A 19,209-nucleotide genomic window follows, 5' to 3' on the forward strand; every position below is an offset into this window, starting at 1 on the left:
TATTCCCTCCTTCCTACTTTGAAACATCCATGTGGAAATAGGGATGGACAAGTCTGTCCCGCCCTAACTTTACTCCAGCTGCACTTTAATATTTGCATTTCTGAACTAGGACAAGTGCTGACAGGAACGTTCCTCTTCCATTTTAAGAATGAATATGGGGCGTTTTCTACTCCGAGTCTCAAGGTCTCAACTTCCAATATGCGTAGGTATTCAAGTATCTTTGACAGAACAGGAGAATATGCTTTTGAGCTGAAAACAGGGTTTGTGGTATAGTGGTTGAATGTCATTTGTTGTGTGGGGGGGAAAAAGAATGCTTTGGCAAAGAAAGAACACAGAAACAATGCAAAAGTGAATAATTTATTAGATCTTTAATTGAAACATTTCCCACATCTGCTATGTGACTTGCTGCAAGATCTTCCATTGTTTAAAAGCACACAACACACCTAAGGTTAGCAGAACATTTGTGTCGTGTTTAAAATAAATGTTAAATGCTTTTACGCACTGTTGAATAGTTCGCCGACCGTGCATCTTCTTCCCAGAGCTTGAAAGACACGGAACTCAAAACGAACCTGGAACGATTTAAAGGCGCATTGAAAACACACATTTCTAAAGTAGAAAGCTGAAAAGTTTGGATAATAAGAAAAACTAAGGCTAAGATACAGAGAGCTTGTGAGCAAAAGTCTGCTCCTGCTATGGGCAAAGAGGGGGAGGGAATTTTTACCAAATCCTTCTTCCCTCAAAAACACCCTACCGCCAGCAAAAGCTGTTCCAGGGGTTTGGGGAACCTTTAGGAAGAGTATGGAATGCAATAGGGGATGGCTGCAGGAAAAAGGGTTAGCAAAAACTGCCCTGCAACATCCCATCAGGATGGGACCCATGCAGACCCCTCCTGTAAATGGAAAGAGAATTCCCTTTTGCAAGGCTGTGGTTCTGAGTTCTAAGGGATCCAAGGCTAAACCTGTCTCTGGAACAGCTGTATTTTACTGTAATGCTTATACAGAAGATGATGCTAGCCTGAGAACGAATTAGAAAGAAGCAAGAAAGACTAAGCAGAAGATAATTAAGTTTGCTCCTTCACCTGCTGCTCTTTATCCAGTAAGGAGGATTACAAAAAACAGCTAAAGATGCATATTGTATTACTTTGCTATGGAGGTGTTGTTGTTTTTCCTCTGGACACCATAAGATTGAAAGGATTAAAAAGGATTGAAAGGATGCAATGATTAAAAATATACAGTTGAGGCCAGATCTTCAGTTGGTAAACAGCATTTAAAACTCTACCAACGTAAGCAGAGAGGTTTACACTTGCTGAAGGCCTGGCAGCCCAAAACTGTGCTACTATTAATATGAGGAATTTTTCAAAAGTACATTTTAAGGCTATAAACTTCCATGGGTACCCTGGTAAGTTAACAAACAGGGGCTATGTTTAGTAAAATAACAAACCATTACTAGAGACCTGCTAGACCTAGCGCTATGCTAAGAGAACACTAGAACCTTTTGCTAGAAAAAAAAGATGTATATATACAAAAAAAGGATACAGCAAGAAAGGATACACTTTGCATGACACAGTATTACTGCAGTATTTAGGCAGGAATGTTTCTAAAGAAGAACAGCAGAATGCGGTTTAATCCTTTTATTCTCTGTTACAGCTTTCATTCTTTAGACTACCTATTTTAAAACAGTGGTCATTTTTAAATCTTCAGACCAAATGCACCAGGAACTCGGGAGAACAGCTCTGAATCCAATACAAAGAATATAGTATTAACTATTTGATCAGTACAATGCCAGAATATGCACCAGAATTCTGGCTTCTTGCCATGTTCAAAAGCTAAGCATTCCCTGTCTCCAATGTAGTCTTTGCTAGAAGTTAGCCCACGCTAGAATGTATTAGCATGGTCCCGCTACAATTCTGCTGGCTACCCAGCCATACCAAATATATCTGTTAAAAATATTTTCTGGGAAATGATGCACCAGGAGGCCACTTATCATGGGACAACTTTTGTCTGCTACTTTTGTCTTTTTTTTTTGAAGCATAAAAACCAATCGGGAAAGAGTGGTTTTTGTAACATTCACATTCCTTGAGTGGAGCCTATCTTCTGCTTATGGCACTGTGCTGCACATTTGCTATTCTGGTGAGATCAGGGCAGGAGAGAAAAAGAGGATTTCTCCCAATCTTGCACTGATCCTTTGGGAGAGACAAACTTGGAAGGAAGGGGACAGAAACTTGCCTCTTCTGTTATGCGGAGGCAAAGAAAGTCAAGAGTCGAGAATCTGTCCCTCCCCCTTCAGGAGGAGGAGGGCAAGCACAATTTCTGACTGGCTACCAAAGCTACAGAACCCCAGCAATAAGAAACATCCCTCTTTAAAAAGACACTGCAATACAGTGGATACATTATTTTCATCTGTAGCTATTAACAACTGACGGAAATTATACAATCATTTTAGCAAAGGATACAAAGGTTATGGAAGCCAGTAACACAACACAATGCAATTTTAGTTATAAAGGTCAAACTTCAGCAGTGTGCTCAACCTGCAATTTGTCAGTTAGTTTTTGTTTTGTTTTTTTCATCTATGACCATCAGCAATTCAGGCTGGTAAACAAAAACAAGCATTGTGATTACTGGAAAATACGGATGAAAACACTCCAAACCAACGCTCTGATTTGCTTCCAGGTGGTCATTTGCAACACTATGTGCATACTCAACTGGCTGGATGTGTTTTTTTAAAAATGAATGGGCATCTACATCTAGGGCCACCTGCTGTTAAGTTATAGCATCTTCAACAAACCAAATCCTAAGGTCAGTTTACAAACATAAAACATGCAGTATCATAAATGATAACAAAGTGATTCAAGCAGTAGGCACCGGGCAAAGTCTTCTGGGGGAGAATTCCAAGGACAGAGCCCAAGCAGCAGCCGTACAACTCAATCTTAGATCAAGGGCCAGAGACCCCACAGTTTTAGGAGAACAGTGGAAGAGGAGCCCAAAGGCCAAATTTGTTTGCACTCTGACATTCTATAACTGATAACACAATGAAACTCTCAGCCAGAAAGAAAAAAAGTGCTGCTGTGTTGATCAAGCAGAAGTAGTTAGAAGTCTTTTCTTAAACCAGCTCCTGTTGGTGGTCAAGGCCTGTTTGTCACCAGAAAGCAAACCTGTGTCTGGATTGTACCATTTCAATGACACATTGATGGAACGTTGCCCACACAAGGAGGATTCCTGTTGCACATTGAAAGCTAGCGCATCAGGAAGGAGGCTAGTGGGGAACACATCTCACCACCTAGTTTTCCAAGTCAACTCTAAGTCAGGTTCACCACTTCGCATGGAGCCATGCTCTCTGTGTTTTGCATTTTTTTTTTAAGTTAGGAGGGCAAAATGGAATACAAGGGAGTTTACTTACCTTCAGGGTCTTCTCCCCTTATCTTTTCTCCTCTCCTCTTTGGGATCCGGCTTTGGTCTTGCGGATCGAGCAAATTGCTTGGATTTTATTAAGGAATAGAAGTCTTGACGGCAAGCGTTAACAAGAACAATTTATAAGTGGCGGCGGGGGGAGGATGCAAGAAACAAAGACTATGGAACACAAAAGCATCACAAAATTACGATACTTCTTAATCTCTATTTATTAAAACTAAAAAAGCTTGTTAGACCAGCTCAGCTGGAGATGGGAGAAAAATCTACCTCACTTTGCCTTCTTAGTGCTGCTGAGAAAGATTTATGTTAGAATAATTCTTGCTGTGTTGATGCAACCAGAACCAAGACATTGTGGAGCCGGAACAACAGAGGAATGGAGAAGAGGCTGGGGTGGGTGGAGTTGGAGAGGTGTATATGAAGCAGGACACAATGAGCAGCATGCACCAGCACACTTTTGTTCCTGATAAGCTATGGTTTATTTCTGACTATGGCTTACTACGGAGGTGGGAGCTGTGGCCCCTCCAGATAGTTCTGGACTGCGACTCCCATCATTCCTGACCACTGGCCATGAGGCTGATGTGCGTTGGGAGTCGGAACAGGTTCACCAGACCTGGCTTACTGTCATGTGCAAAATGGGCCAGGAACTGTTTTAATGACTGGTTTCCCATTTTTTAAAGGAAAAAACAAAATTTGTTGATGGTTCAATTGCCTTGATCATGCATAGGCAAACTCTGGCCCTCCAGATGTTTGGGGCTACAATTACCATCATCCCTGACCACTGGTCCTGTTAGCTAGGGATCATGGGTATTGTAGTGCCAAACATCTGGAGGGCTGGAGCTTGCCTATACTTGGCCTTGATTTTCACTCCATGACTTCACTGGGTTCCACTCAACCCAGTATAAGAAGCTGCCTGTAGAGAACTACATAGGAGACAAAAGTTTGAGGGCTGTTTTAGCGAAGGCAGCAAGGAAAATTAAAGTGTCCCTTTGGTGGAAGTGGAGAGGGCTGAGGAACACAGGAAAAGGGCAAATGAGTGAAGGATTCTGCTAGCTGGTTCGCTCCCCTCCCTCTCACCTGTGCTGCAACAACCATCTCTTGTTTGCCTACAATTTAAATGGGGACAAATAATATGCAAAGAAACCTTGCTACCTCTGGGCATATATGATACCAAAAGCAAGATTCTAAAAGCAGGCCCAATATTTAACTGAAAATGAAATGGAAAGCTTTTTTTAATTTATTTTAAGAAAAGGATACGACCACCATAGGTTTGTCAAATAAAACATATCCATTGACTTCTTTCAAAGCTTTTGCAGCTGCTCCTTCATTGGGAAGCCCGACAAATGCTTGTCCTTTCATACGGCCTTCTTTCATTAAGCGTATATCGAACCTAGGATAAATAAATACATATTGCGACAGATGAAGGAAGGAGCCGTGATTTGTTTCAGTAGTTCTCATAGTTCATATAGAAACAGTCAATAGGACTATAGAAGAGTTCTGCTCAGGTTCTTGCACAATTCTGACAAAATAGGCATCTTCTGAGTTTTCTGGAAGTCCCCAATTATCACTATGCATTTCACCTTCCCAAGCTGTGGCACCCATGGAATAAAATTGCAGTTCTGTTAATCGAACAACATTCTGTAATAGAATTACAGTTCTCTTAAAAGAACAGCATACTCTCTTTCCCACACGCCTCCTTTGCAATATCCTTAGTTATCTTCCCAATTCTCCTAATTCCTTTCTCCATGCCTTATTTTATTCCAGTGCACAATTTATCCCTTCCCATAATCTCACTTTCTCGGCCACATTTCTCTGACTCGATTCTCTCCTTCCACACCCCAATGCCTTCATCTCTCTCTATTGTCACAAGTAGTACAGGCCCTCCTGATTATCTACCCATGCCCACCCTGCTGCTCCCAATCCTAATGTTTCATTATCCTCTACGGTCCTCACCATAGTCTTTCATTAAAGATGATGCTGGGCTCCTCTACTGGCAAAAAGGTGGAAACATACAAGTTCACAGACATATCATTTGGCTCACCAAGTCAAAAGCAGCTCAACCTACAGAAGAAGTCACCCAGCCATCACTTACATTATACGTTCAGTTTCTGATGAAAAGTCAACGTATCTTCCAAAGATAAACTTCAAATCCTGGGATTTAAATAAAAGCAGAGCAGGAAGAGTTAGCTACTTCTGTGGAAGGAACCCGACACTTTCTGTTCAATTCCCACTTACCCTTTCTTGAACTTGTTTAGACAGATTCTTCACGTAAATTCTGCAATTTGGCTCACCAGGCTCGTAATTTCTGAAGACAGCAAGACTTTCCATTTCTTGAGCACAGAAAGAAAAATATATAGCTGTAACCTCCATTTTAGCCAATAGGCTTAATTAAATAATTAAAACTGATATAGCCAAACAAGCTCATCACATTTAAATAAAGCAGCATCTTCACTGCATGTCATAAAAACATTAATGGTAATAAAATCACCTTTATGGGAGATTCTGCCTTTTTCTAGCTCTCTTTTAGAAACAAATTCCGAAGGTATTTCATCATCTTCTTCCTCCTCTTCTGTCTCTTCTTTATTATTGGAACGGAGAGCGGGTAAGATTTTTCCAAACCCTGCACCAGATATTTCATCAATGGCTGCATAGATGTCTAAGAAAATTAAAACAGAGAACATTTAGTTGGGACATGATCCTGAGACACAAGTGACCTCAACCAAATTAAATACAAGATAATGTACTTTAACCCATGTACATATAAACATGTTTTGGCTGACACACAGCATACCATTGTTGTGCTGCTCTGCCAAGCTTTTCTGAAGAATGTCGGGGCTCTCTGAAGATATGTGAAATTCAATTTTTTTGAGACCTACAGGGTGTGGCTGTTCAAACACATCCGAAGGCGACAGGGCTGGGTGCAAATTGCTGTTTTAAAAGACAACATAAAGCTTCGTTTAAAGCTTCTTCACAAGAAAAAAGTATGCACAGAATTGTTTACTCCTTAATGATTTTACATTTCTTTAAGGGGATTGCAAAAAGGGCTGCTAAGCTCGTTACAGGTAAGAGTTGCAAGCAATATTCAGGTAAATACTGTTGTTTCTTACAATATAGTGCTATATGCAATCACACCACTAGACAATCTATATTTTTACTTGCTGAACATTGCTGACAGTTCAGTCAGGTAATTTCTCAAGATATCTAGAAGGAAGTGCCAACTAAGTACTCATTACATAGCAATGATCCACATTAAATACTCATACAGTGGAACCTCGGTTTATGAACACCTCGGTTTATGAATTTTCGGTTTATGAACGCCGCGGACCCATCTGGAACGGATTAATTCATTTTCCATTACTTTCAATGGGAAAGTTCGCTTCAGTTTATGAACGCTTCAGTTTATGAACAGACTTCTGGAACAAATTACACCCATGCTTCAGTTTATGAACGCTTCAGTTTAAGTACTCCGCGGACCCGTCTGGAACGGATTAATCCACTTTCCATTACTTTCAATGGGAAAGTTTGCTTCAGTTTATGAACACTTCAGTTTAAGTACTCCGCGGACTGTCTGGAACAGATTAATCCACTTTCCATTACTTTCAATGGGAAAGTTCGCTTCAGTTTATGAACGCTTCAGTTTATGAACAGACTTCCGGAACCAATTGTGTTCATAAACCGAGGTACCACTGTATGTCCATACCTGTGGGAAGCAAGCTGGGAGACATTTAATAAGTCTTTTATCTTTCTCCTTTTTCTCGTACGGTGCGGCTTTGTTGGGATCCGTCGTTTGGGTTGGAGGGTTGCCAATTCCATCAGCTTTGTAAATCTGAATTAGTAACACATTGAATACTTTATTGGAAAAAAAGGTATTTCAACAGGAAATATGGGGGGGGGGGGATAGATAACTTATCAATGAAAGAAACCTCCCGCCCTCAGGGTTTTGAAGTTTGGCTTTTAAAAGAAGACTCTACTTAGTAGACGCCTGCTGCAGACAAGCTGATGTTGGCTACCCTGCCATTTCTTCCACCCTGAACCCTAGTAGACGGAGAACTGGGGAGAACTGATTGGGTAACACACACCACTGCCCTAAGAAAAGTCTGGTAAATGAAAGAGAAGTAGCAGCCAGAGCAGCTGTCTCCTTTGTTTTCACTTTCTCTAAAAGATCATGTCCTGATGAAATCCAGTGAAGCTCAAACCTCACCACACATGAAGGGAAGAGGCAATTTCTCAGATCTAAACTTGCTATAAGAAACGGATGGGAAGAAGGCGGCATCTGAAATCGAGATCAATTTTGCGGGGTCTACAGACCAAATTAACCCCTATCAAGTTAAGGGCGAGATATGGTTTTCCTACTCATTCACTTCTTTGAATTACATCAGTTGATTCCATGCTCTACAGATCTTCAAGGGCAAGGCAAAAAGCTTTGGGGATATACATTTAATGGATACGAGATGTAACTATTTGGCAGAAGCACCATACAAAATGCAGTATTTTAAGAAAAGAGTATTCTTTTTATAAAAACAACAAGAACCCTACCTTGATACTCAATTCTGGTTAAAATGTACTTTTGAAATACTTTGGCAAGATTTAAAATTAGTTGAAAATATATTTACTGCTTGATAAAACAAATCTGGTAGTCTCTCCATAGTTGGTACAAAACTGGGCTTCTATGTTATTGCTATGTATTCAAGAGAGAAAGGGGCAGAGACATTGATTACTAAGGCACAGGTAATTCCTAAACTATGGATTCCAATCCCATAGTTTAACTATTTGTTAACTTTTAGTTTTATTTTGTTGGGAGCCACCCAGAGTGGCCGTGGGAACCCAGTCAGGTGGGTGGCTTCTTCTTCTTCTTCGACTGCAAAATATCACCAACTCTTTGCAAGCAGAGAAAAACAAGGACACCAACTTTTACGCAGGGAGCAGCAGGCTGCAAAAATCACCAACCTTTCTTTTTCCTCTTCATCAGCACTTTCATACTCAGATTCATCTTTGCTTGAGTCTTGACTGTCCTCCTCTTCAGGCAAAGGAGGTTCCTCAGGAGGCAGAGGGGGAATAGGAGGCGGTAAAGGAATATACTCTTCATACTAAAGGAAGAATACAATGTACAACCTTTTGGTATTTCAGTTGTTAACAGTTTAAATGCAAGTGTGTGTGTGTGTGTGTGTGAGAGAGAGAGAGAGAGAGAGAGAATATATATATATATATATATATATATATATATATATATATATATATACATATACATATATATATATATATACACATACACAGTACTCAACAAGCAAATGTTCTGCACCACAGTCTAGTGATTGACATTAAATTATCACATACCCTCTTGTGGGCAGTGATAAGAAAGGGTTTGGATAAAAGGCCATAGCGACTGCATCAATCCTGGAGCATACCCAGGAAATATGGGTCAAGAGTGGAGACTAAGGAAAGAGCAAGGTAAGAACATTTCACAATGTAAAGTGCAGATTTAGCTGTTGTGAGGGATGAGCAATATGCTTTAGCAGATCTCGAGTACAGAGTTTGACTACATCAATTGCATTTCTTCTTCTTCTTAGAAGGGTATAAAACTCAATATATTGAACTTGCATTTCAGTAATGATAGGAAATTCCTGTTTTATTTTTCAAAGCACACCTTTTATGGCATGATAATAAGCTGTCCAAGGGGGGAAAGCTAAAAATTCCACTAGGTTCACACTCCCACTTGGATCCTAGCCAAAAATGTTAGAGAAAGGGGTATCTCAAAACTATAAATACTGTACAATGTTGCATTTATTCACAGTGCTTCAAGTAATAGCAGTTTCATACCATAGGAGGTCGAGGAGTAACTGGCCCAAAGGGAGGGGGAAGATTCATCTTGTTCATAAGATGCAAAACCTGAAACATAACAATGGCAACGTAGCATCTTCTCCAAGTCCTCAAATATGAATACTTGAGTAAACATGTCATTAATTGTCATGGGAGGAATATTATCCTTGCCACAACCATTCAAGTATTCCACATAAACCAAAATTTGTTGCATATTTTATAATTGTTTTATATTTCCTGTAGCTAATGGGTAGGAAATATTTCATCTGAAGATTAAAATGTCAGTTTGAATTTCTTAGTACAAAAATTATTGATGTGATGTGTAGAGATCGTTCCTCTTCTAATTAATTCAAGAGGGTTCTGGAAGCTTCTCTGTGTGAAAGAAACAAGCATAAGGTTCCTGATGTTTGGGTTATACCTTCAGAGAAGCTGAGCACAGCTGGCTTAAACTGGCTCTCTTATCTTTTTCTGTCACAGTCATGCTGACTATAATAGTCAGGCCAGAAGGAGCCTGGGTTTCACTTTCTCTTCCTATCTCTTTTCCTTCTGGTGCGGTGTTCTGTACTGTACATAGTAGCCTATGCTTAGTGTTATTTAGTCCAGACATCCCCAAACTGCGGCCTTCCAGATGTTTTGGCCTACAACTCTCATGATCCCTAGCTAACAGGACCAGTGTTCGGGGAAGATGGGAATTGTAGTCCAAAACATCTGGAGGGCCGAAGTTTGGGGATGCCTGGTTTAGTCTCATTATAAGTTATTGTAAGTTTAAGTGAAGTCTGCTGCAACTGGATTTCTTATGGACAGTGCCAATCCTGTATTAGATTTGTGACCATTATGCTCATTTGCCTTTGGTAGCAGCAAAGTTCTGGATGAAATGCCTCTGGTCTATTTTTGGGGGAATCCCGCAACATATTTTTTACTCTGCTAACTATACATTGGGAGTTCTACTCTGGATCAATATGGAGTAGAATACATGACATACAATTCATGGACCATAAAAAATGAATAATTCTACAAGTTAAAATAAGTTGTGCTAGCCAGGCAGAACTAGATTTAATTTATCTATCTAACATGATTTATTTCTCACAGGGAGATGGGATACTGGGATAAAATAATTTGGCAATACAGGGAGAAATGTACAGAAAGGGTGTAAAATCTTGACCTAGGCAGTAAAACAATACCAAATAGTTTGGACATATATGAAAACATGGTTACATACTTCCTAGCATCTAACAATATGGGCTAGAAGTTTGCTGTTTTTAAAAAAATGGTTGGAAGGAAATTTTAAAGAACCATGTGATTTATCATTTAAGACACTGAGTAAAACTTAAGCTGAATACCACCCCTAGATTCTGCAATGAACATGCATATCCTACCTACTTCTGCCATGGAATCCACGATGGCACACATGTGATCCCAAAGCTAGTAATCCATTCAGCAACTGAATGCATATATTGAGCAAGGTGGTAGCTGCATGGTGCCTTCAGACCACAGCTTGTAGCTTTGATGGCTGAAAATAGTGCTTATGAGAACATAGTAAAAATATTCTTACTGCCAAAGGTGTTCCAATAACTCGTACTGAAAGTCTTTGTGAGCTCCTTTGCAGCCACTTTCAAATTAATTGATGCCACTACAAACTCAAATAGGAGCGGAGGGATGCAACATTCACAGCAGAATCCTATACATATCTGCAAAAGTCAGTCCCACTGAGATCAATGGAGCTAGTTCCAGATAAGTAGATACAGGACGTAAGCCCTTGTCAATAATTTAAAGGTAAAGGGACCCCTGACCATTAGGTCCAGTCGTGACCGACTCTGGGGTTGCGCGCTCATCTCGCATTATTGGCCGAGGGAGCCGGCGTATAGCTTCCAGGTCATGTGGCCAGCATGATAAAGCCACTTCTGGCAAACCAGAGCAGCACATGGAAACGCCGTTTACCTTCCCGCTGTAGCGGTTCCTATTTATCTACTTGCATTTTGACGTGCTTTCGAACTGCTAGGTTGGCAGGAGCTGGGACCAAGCAACGGGAGCTCACCCCGTCACAGGGATTCGAACCGCCGACCTTCTGATCAGCAAGCCCTAGGCTCAGTGGTTTAACCACAGCGCCACCTGGGTCCCTCACGTCAATAATTTACAGCTGCTTAAAATAACAATTCAGCAATTCCATACTAGTAACTATAGGGTTTATGTATTGAATTTAGGTTGGGGGAGGGAATCTACACTTACCTGCACATAAAACTTAGGCACACTTGCCAAGGCATTTGCTATGTTGGCTAGGATTGTACTGGAAGGCGGGGGATATCGATATTTGAGGCAAGAATTTATAGGGAAAGTTAACCTGCGAGGGGAAACAAACCAACCTTAGAAACGATACAAACCTATAAAAAAAAAAGCTTCACTAGGCAGAAGAAAGAGTTCAATATTTAGAGTTTAAAAGCACTGAACAAAGAAACCCCTAGCTCACAAACCAGCAATTCTAAAACATCAGAGACTGATCCATGACATCCAGGGATTAATACAAATTACCACGGGATTGTAATGCTTCTCTTTGTTGAACAGCAGCTCCCAACACACTACATGGGGCACCATTTTTTGAAACTAAAGGGAATTTCAAAAGCATGTTGATCATAGAACTGGGAGGTCACCTGGCCTAACCCCTACTCAATGCAAATATGCATTAGGAAAAAATGTGTGTGAGCAATCTGCTACATACACTTGTAGTAGCTCTTAAATACCAACCCATATGCAATAATAGTGACAGGCAACAAATATCTGCAGACAGAGGTTTGTGGAGCCCTCAGAAAACTAAGTGTGGCAATCTTTTCAGCACACAAGTCTGCTTTGTTGCTTATCACATCCACTGAAAGTTCCACGTCCATGCAAATTTCTAAACATTGGTTCTCCCAGTGTTGCTGGACTCTGAACTATCACTTACTGACTTGGTCCAATGGGAGTTGGAGGTAAACAGCATCTGACAAACTGCAGGTTAGCTACTTCTGTTTCAGCCAATAGCAGGGGGAAAAAACATACTAAGAAAAGGGTAGTGATATAATTGTAGGAACAGGGAGGATGTGATTCACTCTTGGAAACCAAGTTAAGAAAATATTGCTGGTCTCTCATATGTTTGCCTAAACATGTTCACAAATGGTTTAAAGGCTAGGATTCAACAACAATTTTTGTATACAAAATAAGAACTCAAGCACTAACCCATGGCTAGGAGCAATTCCACTTTCTATCTTGAGGCAGCCTAGATCTTTCTGTTCTTTCTCTTCTTTCACTGGTTCTTCAAGGCTAAAACACACACAAGAGCAATCTACTACATTATAAGGTATGTTGAAGTAACCCTAACTGTAAATGAACCCCACTGTGTTTGGACACAAAGTGCATTAAAAAAAGGAGTCACCAAGAAAATTTGTTGTTGTTCATTCTTTACTTGTGCAACATCTATTTGGAAAAAAATACCAAATGAAGGACAATAGTAATAGGGTTAAACATAACCCAACATAAATGACCAGATATGGAAGTTTCTATGAAGTCGTAACTCTAATTTTGGCTCATAAATATGAATCCCCACTCAAATCTATTTTGTTCAATTGTTGAATTTTGTGAGGTAGCCGTAATTTATATTCCAATAAAGGTGATGAATTAGATGAATCCATATATGTAAGAATCTGTATTTTTGATTCTGCTCAATTCTCTTCCCTTCCTATGTTTGCTCAGTTTAAAAAAATCAAACAGAATTGTCTTTGTGGCAGAACTCCTAACTTATTCAGTCCCAGTCCTACACAATCTGACCAAAATTTATCTTTGAATGGGTCAAGATCTCCCCAGTATGATGGTCACATGGTAAAAACGGAGTGGAAAAGCATATCTGCTATTTAACCACAGGAACCTAGCCTAAATAAGGCTGTAATCCGAACCCCACTTACTTGGAAGTTCTACTGCATTCACTAGTACTTACTTCTTGCACTTCAGATCTAAAGTATTAATACAATGGGATCTGAAGAAACAATCTGGATCCTCCCATATCCACCACAGCAAAGTTTGAAGAAGGAGTTTTTGGAAAATATTTTCAAGAATCTTAGAAATATTTTATAAGCCCACTGAATTTGAAAATACAGAAGCATCTACATACCTTTTGTCCTTCTCGTTTTGAGAAGATTGGCTAAGTGCACAAATACTGTCTTGGTCCTTTGCATATTCAACCACCAGAGTGTGGCCTAGAAGGTTCAGCTGATGCAATCTCGATAAAGCCTTCAATTGAACACAACATGCAGTTAAATCAACTAACATTTAAAATGCACTCTGACCCATCAACCTCTTGGTTTATCCCTTTCTTCTCCCCTCTTGCAATTTACTTTGCCTAAAAACTAAGCAACATGGAGAGAAAGTTCGGGGGAAGAGCAACAACTTTCCATTTAATCTCTCTTAATGACCAAAAATGGATAACGTCCCGACCATTGCCTACAATTTTATACTAAGATACCAGCGAGAAAGGCATGCTGGAAATGAATGAGAATTACTTCTCATTGCAGAAAAGACTTAATACACATGCAGAAAATTTAATTGCTTTCTTGCCAGTTCTTGAACTGGACACTGAAACTTATACTTCTGTTCCGATAATGTAGGTTACTTATAGATTTGTGGTTTTATATGGGGCCAATATGCATATATTTTATAAATTTCCTACTCCAAGGATTTTACACTTTTAAGTTAGATCGAAGATAGAAGTTAGGAGAGGCAAAGTTAAGATGACAACAGAATGTCTGTCATCTTAATACAGAAAGAGCTGTAAAATATAAAGCTAAGCAACTCAATATATTTTTCTGTTTCTCTATAGCAGGCTTCCTCACTCAGCCCTCCAGATGTTTTTGGCCTACAACTCCCATGATCCCTAGCTAGCAGGAACAGTGGTCAGGAATGATGGGAATTGTAGTCACAAAAACATCTGGAGGGCCGAGTTTGAGGAAGCCTGCTCTACAGCCTTGAGCACTTATCAGGTGGCCTGCTTTTGCACATTTACAAGTTAAGCAGGCTGTTTTAATATTAGCATCTAATATGTACACACAGTCATCACTACCATACTCTGTTGTCTTTATGCTAACCATTAATATTCATTTGCTAAATTGTCCTTGCTGTTTTCTAACAACACCTAAATATGTAATTACGTAAAGCATTTTGGAGGAATCTTATCCAAGCATGAATGCTCTTAAGCAAGTCCTCCCTCCAATCTTAATAGTTTATTCTAAGTAGGTATGCAAACAATCACAGCCTTACAACGCAATCCTCAGAAATAAATCCCATTGAAATCAATGGGGTTTATTCCCAGGTAAGCAGGGTTAAGACTGCAGCCTTAGACTTCTCTTCAACACTTTGTTTCTGTATTGAAAGGCAGACATCTTCAGCTACAGCCATAGAGCACTACAGCAAAAAAGAAATAAAGAAATAAAAGAACGCAAGTTCTGGAATGGTCCCAAATACACACCTGAGTAGCTGCATTTTCATTCGGAAAAGTAGCAAAAGCAGTGTGTTTCTGGGGGGGGGGGGGAGAACATGCCAAACATCAATTTTCCAATATAACCAGAGAAAACATAATGCAAATTATCCAATGTATTGCAGAATTTTTAAACATGAATATGGCTGCACCTAAAGGCAAAGCAGGAAGGCCAACCATCTCTCTTTCTCCTCCACTTGTTAGAACTGGAACACCAAGAAAAAGAGTCTAAGATGTGGAATCAGTACTTTTTGAGTCCAGTTTTCTAACCAGCTCTGAATCCCCTATTTAACCAGCTTCCTAGTTTCAGTAAATACATGATTGCTGCTTTGTGCTGCTCTGCATTCTGAGTAGAGGTTACTCATAGACAGTTGTAGATATATCTTGAGCCGCTTTGCATGGCACTCTTAATATAAGCAGGCACGAAAATGAAAGAAACTTGGCTTGGTGAGCAGGCTCCCAAAGAGAAGCTCCCAGACACTTTGCTCCTGCCTGGTCCTTTCTGCTGCTGCACTAACCAAAAATTTGGTTTAGTGTGCAATGCCACACTGCCCATTGCATTTTAGTTTAAACTCTTATCGCACAACACTTTGAGATGATGATTATTATTACTACTACAGTGGAACCTCGGTTTATGAACACCTCGGTTTATGAATTTTCGGTTTATGAACGCTGCGGACCCATCTGGAACGGATTAATTCATTTTCCATTACTTTCAATGGGAAAGTTTGCTTCAGTTTATGAACGCTTCAGTTTATGAACAGACTTCCGGAACCAATTACACCCATGCTTCAGTTTATGAACGCTTCAGTTTAAGTACTCCGCGGACCCGTCTGGAACGGATTAATCCACTTTCCATTACTTTCAATGGGAAAGTTTGCTTCAGTTTATGAACGCTTACTCCGCGGACCATCTGGAACGGATTAATTCACTTTCCATTACTTTCAATGGGAAAGTTCGCTTCAGTTTATGAACGCTTCAGTTTATGAACAGACTTCCGGAACCAATTGTGTTCATAAACCGAGGTACCACTGTACTGTATTTTAAAGCAAGTGGTCTATAATTTGATTCAATAAATTTATGTGCCAGATGCAAACCAGTGATATTCTAGGGAGCAGGCAGGGCCCATTACTTACATCATCAGAGCCTACACAACACAAAACACTTGTTGTATGTAGGTTTTATTTTATTTGTTTTTTATCTTATATTTTGGAAATGTACATCCAGGTTTTTTCCCCTTTATCTTTTTCTGGGGGCCCCTAAGAGAGTGGGGCCCTACGCTATAGCTTGTTTACCTTATATGTACCATATTTTTCCATGTATAAGACTAGGTTTCCCCCCTAAAAAATAAGGTCAAAAATTAGGGGGCGTCTTATACTCTGGCCCATCTCCCCCTATTTTCTTAAATCTGAGTCCCCAAAAATAGGAGGCGTCTTATACATGGGGGCGTCGGTAAATCTTGCACTGAACTGATCACAATATAAAAAGAAAACAGAAAACATGCAATAGAAACAAAAACAACCCCATAATCCCCCTTCCCTGCTTTCAGAACACATTTTAAAAGGGCACCAGATGTTAATCAACCAAAAGCCTTGTTGGAGAGGAATGCTTTCGCCTGGCGCCTAAAGGTGTATACCGAAGACACCAGCCGGACCTCCCTGGATGGCATAGGTGGTCCGTCCCTATCAAGGCAAAACAAGAAGTGCCACCTTGCCCTGACCTTCCTGCCCCTGGTTCTCCACCTGCCAAATTCTGGGAGAGAAACGGCGAATCCGGGCAGGATACCACTGAAACCACAGGAAACCTTTATTATTATTATTTATATACCGCCCTATACTCGGGGGTCTCAGGGTATGCTCCCAAGGTCGTGCGTAGCTCCAGCCGAAACCAGCGCTGCTTCTGCAGAGGTTTCTGCCCAGGGCCAGATTTAGGTTTGATGAGGCCCTAAGCTACTGAAGGTAATGGGGCCCTTTATATGTCCAGCTGTCCTTGGTCAACAACAAATTCTTGCTGTTTTTTGGGTTGAATATATGCTATATGGTAATTTATGGATCCAATAGGGGATGCTGTTAAACCACTGAGCCTAGGGCTTGCCGATTAGAAGGTCGGCGGTTCGAATCCCTATGCCGGGGTCAGCTCCCGTTGCTCGGTCCCAGCTCCTGCCAACCTAGCAGTTCGAAAGCACGTCAAAGTGCAAGTAGATAAATAGGTACTGCTACAGCGGGAAGGTAAACGGTGTGTCCGTATGCTGCTCTGGTTCACCAGAAGCGGCTTAGTCATGCTGGCCACATGACCCGGAAGCTGTACGCCGGCTCCCTCGGCCAATAACGCAAGATGAGCACCACAACCCCAGAGTCGGTCACGACTGGACCTGATGGTCAGAGGTCCCTTTACCTTTTATATGCTATAATATGGGAATTTATGGACCCAACTGGTATCTAAAGCCATTTGCACATAACAAAATATGCATTTTGTCAAGGTAATTGTTGAACTGAAATACAATTAAGAAGTATTTCAATAGTGAAATACTATTAAGAAGACGTATATTGGGGGGGGGGAGCAAGAGAGTGGGGCCCTAAGCTATACCTTGTTTAGCTTGTACCTAAATCCGGCACTGGTTCTGCCACCTTAGAAGCTTCTGCCGCCCGAGGCAACTGCCTCACTCTGCCTAACGTTAGAGGCGGCTCTGGCATCGCGGCTCCCTCAGGCGGCATTTCCCGCCTTGGCCGCCCGACCCCGACCCAGCCGCGCTTTCCCATACCAGCCTCCCGCGGTCGGACAGGACCCGCACGGAAGCGGCCCCGAAGTGCCTCAGCAAGCTCTCCTTCTCCGAAGCCGTCAGCGAGGCGGGGAGGTGCCGCACCAGCAGGATCCGCCCGCTTCTCCCCGGCCGCGGCGGCCTCGCCGTCTGCTCCGAGCTGGACGCCGCCATGTCGCCTCGCCGCACGGACTAAGCATGCGCCCTGCAGCAGCCCCCCCTCCCCTCCCCCGCGGCAAGCCGCCGGGAAGGAAAACCTCGGAGGACGGGGTGGAAGTAGAGGTAAGCTCGCGAGAGTGAGGCGTCAGGAGGGCGAGGGCGGGGACCAAAGGGACGAAGAACTGCGGTAGTCAATTGAGCTGGAGGGCTGCTTTGCCCTTTGATAGCAGGCGCTCGGAAGACTTTTCTCCTGTGTCAGTGATGATGAGGAGGAGGAGGAAAAGACGACGACGAAGAAGTTTATAGAGTGTCTATGAAAGCCACAGAGTGTTCATGACTGATGCCTGCTTTCAGTTTAGTACCGGAAGTTTAAGCTGTTTCTCTAGATGGTAAAGAGGGTACCTTTGGATTGGGCATGCGTTGTAGGGGAAAGGGAGGTCCCAGGGGGCGGAGGAATAATACCTTGTGTTCAAGTGCTGGCGGTTGTAAAGCGAAGCGGCTTCAGGTCGGTTTCCAGCTTTCTGTGTTTCTCAAACTAAGGATCACCCAACCTACTGTTGGACTACAACTCCCATAATCCTTAGCAAGCAGGACCAACGATCGGGGTGGTGGGAGTTGTTGTCTAACAACAGCTGGGTACCCAAGGATGAGAAACAAAAAGCCATCGCTCGTTGCTTCAGTGGAGAATAATTGAAGCAGATGCTGTGCGGGTCTTGCTTCTATTTTTTTGTGGACACGCAGTGAACCTTTAACGTTATTCCTCTGATCAAAGGCTGTTAAACAAAGGCTGTTAAATAAATTTCCAGCCGATCAATCCTTATGGCTTTTTTTTTATTAATTCACTGATTCAATCCACATTCGTTTTGCATACCAAACAAATTATGAAGGGTGGAGACGTGCTGCTCTCAGATGATGCACAATCTGTTGCAGATATATTTAAAACAACTAACTTTTTTTAGAAAAAAAAATGTGTTGCCAGATTAATCAGGGACTGCTTTTAATCAACCAATAAAGAAAAAGAAAAGGCTTTCACCATCTAAAAGGTCGCAGAATCTGATAGATGCTTCTACAAAATTATGAATCCTGGGAGGTTTCCCACTCTTTTTCTACTGTAGATACAGTTGTGCCCATTTTCCTCCTCTTGGCATTTGGGGTAGATAGAATTTAGGTCTGTTCTCTGCCGTTAGACGTAAGAAAAAAGCTTATATGTTTATATAAGATACAGCATAAGGGCCCTCTCTGTTAAAGACAGCATTGCACATATTTCTTACTAGTAATTCAGAATTTAATGCGCTAGAAGAATCTCACTCACTAGTAACTATGCTTTCTTCCACCTTTTTGGGGGGTGGATTTAGAAATGTGACTGAATCATCACTAAATCACAGAGGGTGTCTGTCATTCATAAATCACAGAAGGTGTCTGTCACTATAGGTTGTAGAATAAATGGCAAGCTTTAGCCTGAATGAAAGGTTAATTTTAAAAATGTGGAAAGCACTATGAAATCACTTCATCAACGTTACATACACTTCTATTCAAAATCTAGCCATGTGTGCATCAAACACTGAAATAGTATCAGG

The 19,209-nt window shown here is 41.3% G+C and overlaps 1 protein-coding gene across 3 annotated transcripts; it reads right to left on the reverse strand.

Moving 5' to 3' along the window:
* Positions 1-341: 341 nt before the first annotated feature.
* Positions 342-17,735, reverse strand: RNPC3 (RNA binding region (RNP1, RRM) containing 3). Of its 3 annotated transcripts, none has more exons than XM_088673777.1 (15): positions 17,477-17,735; positions 14,707-14,754; positions 13,357-13,475; positions 12,429-12,512; positions 11,448-11,559; positions 9,222-9,290; positions 8,352-8,491; positions 7,105-7,230; positions 6,196-6,332; positions 5,893-6,060; positions 5,640-5,734; positions 5,497-5,555; positions 4,662-4,794; positions 3,397-3,473; positions 342-569 (listed from the first exon to the last, which is right to left on the reverse strand). In XM_088673777.1, the coding sequence occupies exons 1-14, from the start codon at positions 17,645-17,647 to the stop codon at positions 3,399-3,401; spliced, it is 1,536 nt and encodes a 511-aa protein (XP_088529903.1). In that variant the 5' UTR covers positions 17,648-17,735; the 3' UTR covers positions 342-569; positions 3,397-3,398. The 3 variants fall into 3 exon arrangements, with proteins under 3 accessions (XP_088529903.1, XP_088529904.1, XP_088529905.1); XM_088673778.1 differs by having other exon boundaries at positions 342-1,596; positions 17,477-17,700; XM_088673779.1 differs by lacking the exon at positions 342-569 and adding an exon at positions 1,616-1,665 and having other exon boundaries at positions 17,477-17,700.
* Between the last annotated feature and the right edge of the window lie 1,474 nt (positions 17,736-19,209).

Source organism: Zootoca vivipara, chromosome 7, assembly GCF_965207765.1.
Source record: "Zootoca vivipara chromosome 7, rZooViv2.hap1.1, whole genome shotgun sequence".
NCBI lineage: Eukaryota > Metazoa > Chordata > Lepidosauria > Squamata > Lacertidae > Zootoca > Zootoca vivipara.